The sequence below is a fragment of the Astatotilapia calliptera genome, chromosome 1, assembly GCF_900246225.1.
Source record: "Astatotilapia calliptera chromosome 1, fAstCal1.2, whole genome shotgun sequence".
Lineage (NCBI taxonomy): Eukaryota > Metazoa > Chordata > Actinopteri > Cichliformes > Cichlidae > Astatotilapia > Astatotilapia calliptera.
In genome coordinates, this window is record NC_039302.1 from 6,872,875 (window position 1) to 6,883,970 (window position 11,096).

The 11,096-nt window shown below is 41.0% G+C and overlaps 1 protein-coding gene across 1 annotated transcript; it reads right to left on the reverse strand.

The window, feature by feature from the left end:
• Positions 1 to 4,646: 4,646 nt before the first annotated feature.
• chst1 (carbohydrate (keratan sulfate Gal-6) sulfotransferase 1) lies at positions 4,647 to 8,549 on the reverse strand. Its single transcript, XM_026160209.1, has 2 exons — positions 8,218 to 8,549; positions 4,647 to 6,600 (listed from the first exon to the last, which is right to left on the reverse strand). Exon 2 carries the CDS (start codon positions 6,552 to 6,554, stop codon positions 5,268 to 5,270), a length of 1,287 nt encoding a protein of 428 aa, XP_026015994.1. The 5' UTR covers positions 6,555 to 6,600; positions 8,218 to 8,549; the 3' UTR covers positions 4,647 to 5,267.
• Between the last annotated feature and the right edge of the window lie 2,547 nt (positions 8,550 to 11,096).

Consider the following 11,096-nt stretch of genomic DNA (forward strand, 5'->3'; position numbering starts at 1 on the left):
TAGAGCCCCGATTTACAGCCTCACTGTCTAAAATAATGTATGTTTGGTTGGATGAGAATTTATATCCTAAAGGCCAGAAATACACACACCACTCTGCCCAACTTTGGCTTCTGCCATGTAACGATATTAATATTGCACAAGGTTTCCGCACCGCGTACAGTATTTTCAGGTTTCATATTACTGAAACAAAATGTGACGCAATGTCAAAACTGAGATTTTTCTGTGTTCGCGCTATTCCCGAAGCTGTGTGAGCTTCATTTTTAGCTCAGAACTGCACACACTTGTTTGCTTGTGCGCTAATCTCATCTCAGCTTTTCAGGCCAGCCGAAGGGAGAATTTGAGCAATGGCAGCAAAGCAAGAGAGCCACAGCTGACCACAGTGACGTAAGTTGCGCTGACTGGCCTGACTGAGGCTGCTTGCACATATACACACACACACACACACACACACACACACACACACACACACACACACACACACACACACACACACACACACACACCCAAACCCTCTCACTCACCTATAACCACATTTCCACGGGGGAATTAACCATCAATGGCTCCTCAGTGTGAATGTGCATGTGTGAGTCTAGGAGTGTGTGTGCGAGAAAGAGAGAGAGGCAGAGAGAGTAACCTGTGCTTGCCAGTAGCAGCTGCAGCTCTTAGCTTTTAGGGGACAGGCTATCATTTCCAGTTCTTCCCCTTCACATTTCATACAAGCTGAAAGAGATTTAGTGATTGTACAGATTTAATTTTAAGTATGAAAAAAGGAGATTAACAGTGTTTTTATACCATCATTATACTGTTAGAGTTCAGCGATTTCAGGCATTTAAATATTCCCGTAACATGCTTGGTGCAACATTAAATGTATCCAGCAACAGAACACTGACAGATGCCAAATGATCTTATCTATAAAAATGAGCCAACATTATAAATATGACTCAAAGTTGGGATTAGAATTCAATCCAACCGCAAAATGTGACTACCCCGAAGGATAGCGGCTCCAGTTTGCATATTATAGAGAATATTTCATTTTTTAGAATTTAATTTCAAAGCTGTTCTGCCCATTAAACCCGACTCTGGATCTCTAACTACATAATGACCTGGTTGCTACGCCTCTGTAATGCTGACCTGCTGACAACTTCAATTAAACTGCTTACATCACTTTTGCTAAAGCCCTGCTAGCCCTGCCATTTTACCAGCAATCAAATGAGAACTTGGAAAACCTGTGCAGAAAAGTTATATAAAAGCATGCCACGGTTTTCACATGATATCTGATTGCAGTCAGTTGCAGCAGCAACTGCTGTTCAAAAGTTGAATACCACGACAAATCATCCCCGAATGTGACAAAGGAGGGGTCAAAGAAGACGCCTGCTCGTCAGCACGCAGAAAGCACGTCTCCACAGTTCACTTGAGCAGTGGCGACACATTTTTAAGTGCCACGATTCACATGATTTGTTCGGCTCAGTGAGCTTTTCGCAGACTATATCTCGCTAAGTGGCTGATCAGAAGCGCTTACACACACTAACAAATGCGCTCGTGTAAACAAAGACAAAAGCAAGATGTGTGAGCAGCAGATTTTAATCTCCGGCTTCCATTTGTGAAGTTTATCACTTTATTCCTGCAGACTCTTAACAAGAACCTAGCAGGGCATGTTCAGTCAGCACAGCTCGGCCAACAGCGGGCACACAAAGAAGCACATATCTTTCTGCTCTGTCATGCGGTCACACAGAGTTGGATTATTAAGGTCACATTATGAGAGGATAAGAATAAAAAGAGAGGGAGACAGAGAGAGAGAGGGATATTCCTCTAATTTCTTCCAGGGGCTTGTGAACCATATGTTCAGCCCTGGGACACAATACACAACATGAGGGACTCAGCGAGAGCCCAGAAACATACCCGACACACCAACACATGGAAAGCAGGCTGCAAACTGTGTGCGGGGGTCAGGCATGTGGAGGAAGTGCACCATTACTGGCAAACTGGCACAGTTCAATGGTAAAAACGAGGAGCCGAGTTGAGCTTAATGCAGAGCTTCGGATCACACGCGTTTGTGTTCAGCTAGATATCATTCAGCTGAAAGCCTATTGACGAACTGTCTAATGATGTTAGGGCTCTTTATTTCACAGGACGTAAATGACATGAATGACAGCAGTGCAGGTTTACTTTTCAGAAGCGTGTGCTGCTGATGCATTCTAGATCCCATTAAAGCCCATTAAGGGAGATTTACTATCACTGTGGACAGGTTAAAAACTGTCAGTCACACAACAGCTGAAAAGCTTCCTATAATGATGTTAGATTAAAAGATAGATAGCATCTGTTTTAGCACAGCAGCAGTAGTACAAGTACTAGGCGGGAGGAGCACCGAGATTTAGCTTTACAGATATTTTAACTCTTCAGTTTGGGGGCAGAACATATTTCATCTGACATCTTAATTAGTGAGCTTCAGAAATCAGTGTTAGTGTCAGGCAGTGCTACATAAAGGGTTTCCAAATTTCCAGCCTTTGTGCATAGCATGACTAACTGGCTGCTATGGTACGGTTTCAGATTTAAGATAAACCAGTCTTCTAGCTTTCTGACAGAAGGCGTATTTTCCAAAAATGTCAATCCATCTCCTTTAATTGCTCAAAGAAATCACATAAATGCACATAATTCCCGGATTCGCAGCCACTTCTAGTTTTAAAGTTTAAAATTAAAAGTATGCCAAGCACATCCAGAAGATTCAGAGGTAAAGTGAAAAACAGAGAGTGAGCACTGAAGCAAAGGAACAATCCCCTGAGATCTCTGTAAGAAAGAAAGAGGTGGATGATGGAGAAAGCACAGGCAGAGAGAGAGAGAGAAAAGGAGGAGGAGAGAGAGTTTGCCTCCAGTCTCGGCACAGAGGAGGATCAAAGGTTTGTGCTCTGCATCTCAATGGACATTCGGTCACCAATACTGATGAGCTCGGGCGTGTGGTGCTCCATTCACAGGGTTTATCTCTTATGGGTAAACAAGCGGTCAATGCATGCAAATAAATGAGCATCTTGACTGCACAGTTACACTTCATAGTGGTTCAAATTCAGTTTTTTTTAAAAAAAAGGTTAAATTAACCCCAAAAAAGAAAAAAAGCCCAAGAGGGTAAGGAAACGTTGGGATTTTTGACATTTTTTGGTGTTGAGGACACTACTTTGATCTTCACTCGAGGCATTTATTGCAGCAGAGGTACTGTATTGCTTTAATAAAATTTAAAACCTTTATACATCTCTCATGTTTGATCCCTGAATATATATATTTTTTATCATTAGTCATGTTATAGAGTGTAACTATTACTTTATTCCTTGAAGGCAATATGTACCCGATTAAAAGTTGCAACAATAATTAACTCAGTTCCGACTGTTTTTTTGTTTTTGTTATTTGTGGCAATTGTGCCAAGTTTAAAGTACGACATGCTTTTCATATTATATTCAGTGTGTTTACCGACATCATTCTGAAAGGTGTTTACTTTGCATCTTCTTGGTGCAGCTGTGGTTTGTGCACGCACCCTTGACAGTTTCTGTGCTACACAGTCCAACACATTCATTTTTAAGCTGCTACAGTAACAGCGGGATATTTAGAAATGCAGTGCACAGCATGAAATTGTGACTGTACTTTGCACACAAACTGTGAAGACAGTTTGCCAAACTAGCCACTGCATAAGCCTGGTAAACATGACTTTGAATATGAACCAACTGTGGGAGCATTTTCGATAGCTTTGCAGTTTGTGCCGGTTGGGGGTATAAAAACCATATTTGTAGCAGCGCTAATCGCCCAAGACACCATCGATATCAAATGGGTTATAATGTGTTTAATTTTACATCAAATATTGCTGCAATGACTTTATTTATTTACTTGGAATTCTTATTCGAATTGCATTACAACCAAATATCATCAGTTTTTGCTCTCCATAAATATATAAAATCACAAAAACTTCCACTTTAAGCTGATTGCAAGGTGGAGGGAAAAGTAATGCCACATGAATTTATATGCCTGTGGTGTACTGTACTTCTTTGACCTTCTCCCCTTAAGACAACTTGATGGAAACAGCGCATTCGCTGCTTCTTTAATGATCAAACAATTCGTCCGGAATTATGGACAGCATTTATTCTTTGTACGCCATCAAATGCAGACTTTGTTAATGTGGCTGTACGCCATAAACTGCCCACGCATCCTGGTAAAATTGGAAAGGCACAAACATATCTTCCTCAGTTATGAAAGTCATATCTGTAAATAAACATAGGAGCATCATGGACTGTCTAAGGAGCCGTGCTTTCGTTTTATTGAGAAAGAATCCAGGAGCTGTTCCTGCCCAAGCAATGTTTTCTGTTTTTATAAAGTCCTACTTATCAGGTGCCATCAAAACAAGTGTGTATGTTTTAAATGATGATTTAACGCTACCAATGGAGAACAGTGCCATAAACAATTTAATTAAAGAAAGAACAGGCTGTGTAAAATTTCACACTGCAAATAATTCAGATTCAATTGACTCGACATATTAAAACATAAATAAATTGATAAATAAAAATGGGGAAAACAATGGTTTTTCATAAGAATGCTCCAGTCCCTACATAGAGTCTGCGTTTTTTTAATGTTCTTGAGAATTAGCACATATTCTCTTACAGTAATGAAGATTTCAGCATTACCTTTTATTTGTGTGTGTTTGTGTATCGCAGATGGTTGTAAATCCTCTGATGAAACGCTCGTGACCTCCAATGGGATTCTGGTCCCTTTAACTTGAGAGCCTATTAATTGTCTGCAATTATCCTTTGAAAGCGTGGCATCTGTCAGAAGTATCTCTTCTCTTCCCTCATGGATAGAAATGCCATAGTGGTAAAGGTTGACTGCGACATTCACCATTTATTGCACAATAGGATTTATACAGTCAATCTTTTGCCATCACAGGGCTAAAAAAATGTCTCTTGCTCTCTTTTTTTGCCAAAGAACATCTTACTTTTCTCAAAACAACATCAACTTGCATACAGACAGCTGATGAAGACGGTACCGTCTGGATTCTACTGATGGACAAAACTAAATCATGGGACATTTGTAAACTAGCCTGTTTGATTACTTTGTATTTAAAATGTGCTGTTTGTAACATTGGGGAGTCATCCATAATTCCCTTGGTGCATTCAAAATCTTTAAAGTTTAGTGCAAATTTGAGGAAACAAAAATACAGAAATCAAACAAACAAAGGACCTTATAAGGCAACAATTATAAATATATCAAAAATAGTCATTAGAGAACTATCTTTGTTACAAAAATGGTACAAAAGTTTTGTCCTGTACCAGTGAGAGGGACATATTTTTCAGTTCCTCCACTGATTTCACAGCTTTGTATCCAAGCTGGTGAAGTACTTTTTGACACACAGTCTGTGTGTATTCCACCATATCAAAAGATAGTTTTAAGCGCCAGCTCTCTGCATTAGCTGCTGAGTCCCTCACCGTACCAAACTTGTGTTTTGCTGAAGGCTCATTGCTGCCCCGAGTGTTTGCATGTATCCAGTCTTCCACATTTTTATCCATAGGCAGCCCCAGAAAGTCATAGATCTCCTTTGTCTTAAGAAGAGGATTTTTTGCTAAATCCTCATATCGAACCAACATGTATTTCCCTTTCAGCCAGTAAGGATGGGTGAGACCAGTTGAAACAGAGCTGAGAAAGTCTTGACAGACAACCGTGAGCTGACTCAAGTCAAGATTATAGGGCCTTCTCCCTGTGGCCCGCCAAATACGCCACAGACGATATGTATCCCTAAATGTCTCAATCCGTGATGACAGGATACCGCGTGGGTCTCTGACGAGCTGAATCACTTTGATATTCAGACGTGGATCTTCAACCAAAGCACGCAGATCTCCAATCTCCGGCACTCGAACAATTTTGATTGCGACATGCCGCTTCTCGCGGCAGGCCTCTGTGGCTAAGGTCATATTGAGGGTTGCACATTTCTTAACACAGTCCCCTTCCTCCACATTAACATCAGCAGGCCCAAAGGCATCACATACAGGTTGCTGGCACAATGCGCGGCTGGCACCACGACGGAACAGTTTGTCTGTGGTGTGGTTCGTAGGTGTTGGCTTGATATAGCTCTCTAAGAAATACAGGTCACAACCGTACAGGCTACGCAGAAGGTCTCGACTGGCCCCCAACATCACACGGCGATCGGCAGCATTGCGGCTATGTGATAGACGTGGAATCAGCGTGGTCTGAACGTGATAAAGAGGTTCAAACAGATAGAAAACCTCTTGGTGCTGGTTGAGCAGCTGGCCAACGAAGGAGGATCCGCTACGCGTGGTGGCCAGGACCAATATGTGCGTTTTTCGTGTGGCATTGATGGAAAAGTAAGGGTAGTCATCACAGCCTCCACCACCTGCTGTCCCCCGCTCAAAGGGAGGTTCGGTCTCCTGGCCCCCCAGGCCACAGTTTTGGGGGCTGGGCAACGGGCACAGCTGAAAAGGCTTGGAGGTGAGTGTTCGGATGGCCGTGTACTGGATGGCAATGGAGGCCAAGGCCAGCAGAATCACTGCCTTCCAGGAACATTGCATGGCTGAACCACTTCATTTAGACACAGCGGTCCATGCCAGGTCCTCCCTGTGAACAAAGAATCTTTTTATTCTAGAAAGGATTTTCTGTATGGCATTGTAAATGTGCAAAAGCCCTCTGATGTTCGTCTGTCTCCTTTTTAATCAAACACAATACTACATGGCAGATCACTTAAACATACAGATTTACAGCGTGCTGTCTATAGATGTATAAGATGGTAATGTAATGAAGTATATTACAATGAAATCTAATTTGAATATCACTATTAACAGCAGTACAACCTGCACTCCAGTTGATTTCGCTATTAAATCTTATGATTATGGCTCAGACAGAATTTCTTTTAGGGCTGTTGTTTAGAGCTTCAACATGAATTATCAAATATAATCCAACCCTTTTTCTTTTTGCATATGTAGCATAATTAAGGAAACTGTAACCTTTTGGTCCTAGAACCACAAAGAAAATACTGCTTGTGATGTGCTTATTTGACCCAACGATGACTCATTCCTAATCCTTCCGTTTGCCTCCTCTTTCTTGCTGCAGTTTAATTTTTGAAAATGAAAAAGTTTTTTTTAAAAGGTCTGAACTCATTATTTTCATTCCAGTTCTATCTGTTCCCAAAACACACAAAGCAGTCTGAAAGCCCAGACTACAGTATTTATATATGATGATCTTCTCTTTGTTTAAATAGCATTAAAAAAACAGCTTGTTCGAGTTGTGTATTTGTTGTTATTGGTTTATAAAAGTTATAGTCTTATAATAAGGCACACAACTCACTTCACCAAGTACTGCAGCACTTCCCATGCATCCTCCCTAATCTCTGTGTCTGTTCTATCATATCTGCATCTAATTCCCGGACCTTGTTTGGTCTGATTGGAGAATCTAAGCATTGCCCTTGTTGGAAAAGACAAAACAGTCTTATATAGCCAGCACAGACATAACAATACTTTCAAGATTTACTGCCAATGTCATGTCAAGGGGAACTGGTGATAGAACTGAAAGTAATACTGAATGTATTAATAAGAATCTGTCACATTAAGGTTTTACCTTTTAAGATACATTGTGATGGACTTGTACATTGGCATGGGGAACTTAAACAGAAATAAAGACTAACCATCACCACTTCAGAAGCCATGCATGCATGAGAGTCTTGCCTCAGAAGCAGGATGTGGAGGAAAGACATTAAAATAGCAAGTCGAATTAAAATCACCCCCCCCCCCCCCCCCCATTAAATGAAAAATAAGACGTATGTTATTCCAATGCACTGACACACTAGAGCTCTCTGCTTGTGTGCAGGGGCTGGAAATAATGACAGCTTACTGTTATACTCTTAACTGTAAAAAACTGCTTTCTCTGACCACCGATTTCAACATGACACGACTCATGCTTGCAGAGAGCACCGGCGCTTTCTTTTCATAGACATTTTAAATTTAAAAAAAGGGCCCAGTACACTGCAGCGGGAACAGGTTTGGCTTACTGAGATTTTCTGCGATGCAGACATCCTTACCAACGCTGCGCGATAAGGACAATATAGAACAAAACAGCCATCCCACCCAGCCCCAAGTGTTCAAAAATAACCATAGGTGTAAAAGAAATGTCGTGTTAATGTTCAGATTTTAGCGAGATAAAGTAATATTATGGAGTGCGTTCACACTTGTTTCCTTATACCTTGTTGGTAGTTGTAGTATTCTCATGATGTTCTGTGTGCCAATGGATCCCGGCTGGTTTCCATTAGTCCTCAAAACGTTTTCCACTGTGCGCTTCTTCTCGGTCAGGGGAGCATAAATGCGCCACTCACAAGCGTATATTCCATCCAACGCTGGAGCGTCGCTTTTAAGTTGAACGACTGGCTTCAGATAAACAAGAACAAACTGGGAGGGAAAAGTGCTGGATTAACGCTAAGGCGGCTGTGGTGTTTCTAAGAAGCCAGGCGGTGAAGACAACCGGGCTCTCCTTAAATGATGCGCAGAGGCTGAGTGTGTGAGGTACACAAGGACCGACTGTCTGGACCACCCCAAACCCCTCCCCTTTCCACCTGCCTCTCTCTTTCGCTCTCTCTCTCTCTCCCTAACACACACATGCACACACCCAACCTTATAGACGCAACACACACAATCGCCTTTCACGCCGCCAAATTGGTAGCAAGTTCATTATGATTCTATCAGCCATGTCATTTAAATTATATATGTAATAGACTGGTTTTATCATGATATTCATCATGAGTCAGAGTTAGGTACACAATGAAACTGTGGTGTTGGAATTCAGTCGATTTTTTGTAAACTGGTGTAATGCAAACAATGTTAAACCAATTAAAAGGGCGAATCACTTTATTACCAAATAAAGAAATACTACCTATCAAAGCTTTTCTGAAAAAAATGATGCGTGTGATTGACTTGTTATGCCTGCAGCTGCCAGAAGGGGGAGCTCTGGCCAAGATGCCTCATTCTCAAAGCAGCTGCTGAAAGAGCATCATGGTGTTGGTGCAACTTTAATAAATTATCCCCTATTTCAGGAATGAAATGAGTATTTATGTTCTTAAACTATTGGAAACATACTGGCTGAATATTAGGAATGTTTTGAAAACTTTATTTAGGTTTTTGTGACTGCTAGCATGTTGTTAAACAGCTAACTAAGCCAAGTCCTCCGCTGGGTCGTAGCACAGAATGTCATAGGCAATAATATGTACAAAACATACTCTGTGCTTTTTGATTGTTTTGTGTTCAGACACACATAAAGGGTGCAAGGTTTCCAATGTGTGTGTGCCTGAATGGGGCTTATTATCTTTTACTATTTTTCTATGTAATTGATGTGTTTTTAGTTTGTTTATAATAGCTTTTTTTAAGAAAAAGGGGGGGGGGGGGGGAAATAGAAAGAATAAGTTGACATTATTTTAAAGTTTCATGATCTTATCTTTATTTATAGACTATTTTCATACGTTTTTACTTGCTATATTTGATTTCACCTAAATAAAAGTAAAAAAGGGTACATGACACCATACACTGTATGATGTTTACTTATTTCCGACAGAGAAAGTTAAAGGAAAGAAAAAAAGATTACTATTGTCCTGGAGCTGCAGAATTAAATGTGCAACACTGTTAAAATGTTCCAAAGTGAGAGAACTTTTGTATGTGTGTAAATATTTCTAAACATAACCTTTGTCAATAAAGCTGCTGAAAAACAGGCATTGTGTCTGAGGATCTTCATGGATTTATTCCATTTTCAGGGTCTAATAAATGCAAATATTTGATTAGCATGGAATTACATATTTGAACCTTGTCTTTTGTTCTTGAGCTTTATGGAACTCCTCAGGTTTGTTTAGTTCACTTATTGTTATTTTGTTGAGCTTTGTTGAGCTGAGAACTTTTCCTGCTGGTGCTCAGAAAATAACAAGCTGAACATCCTTAAAACAAACAAACTCATCATGTACTCCAGGAGGCAAAGACAGGTCCGCTCTTCTCTCTTTATAAATGGAAAACAGGTGGAATCTCTTTTCACCTTCAGGTTTCTGGGCACCCACATTTCTGATGATCCCACTTGGACTTACAACACCAATCCCCTGGTAAAGAAGCAGCTGTCCTGAGGAAGAATAACGTGGACCAGAAGCTGCTGCTGGCCTTCTACTCAGTGGAGAGCATGCTCTACTGCCTGGGTGATTGGTACACAGGGGCCACTACTGAGAACAGGAAGGCTACAGAAAGGGTAATTAACATCGCCCCCCAAATCATTGGGTGCCCTCTGCCACCCCTGGAGGCTATCGCCAGATCCTCCTGTTTCAGGAAATCCAGGGCCATAATAGGTGACCCCTTGCACCCCACCCACCACCTGTTTGACCCGCTGCCCTCTGGTCGGTGCCTCGGATCAATCAGGTCCAACACCTTCAGACTCACTAACAGCTTCTTCCCCTGGGCCATTCGGACTGTTAACAAATACTATTCCCCCACACCCCACCAGTGCCAACCCACCTCACCAGTCTGAGCCATGGTCTGAGTAACTCCTATCACTCATATGGACTATTCAGACCAAACCTTTTCTTTCCACTGCTTCCAAGCACTTATAATGTGTGCCTTTCTCTTACGTTTTCATATATCCCTCTTGTTTGTATGCATTTCTCTTGTTTGCTATTTATTCCTGCCACCTTAATATTTTATTCCAGCACAGTTGGTGTGCAGCACCCACAATTTTGCTACACATGTACAATGACAATAAAGGGCTTTTCTATTCTATTCTATTCTATTCTACATGTCAAATTCTGGCTAAAATTATTTATGAAAAAAGAAGTTTGCCTTTGACATAAACTTGTCACATCAGCGTTACTGCCTGGGGCTCTGTGATTTTGCAAAGCTCTGTCTCCAGGGTATCTGCATTCCACTTGATAAAGAACTGGGTGTGGTGATAATGAACATGATATGAGTTTAAAAAGAGCACAGTGGGTGTTAAAAGGAAGCAGATCTGAAAAACTGTGAAAGAAACATTGAAAATAATAATGAAAAAAAAAGTGAATATTGTTAATGAAAGGACTTCAGGAAGGAGGCTACTGCCACCCAATT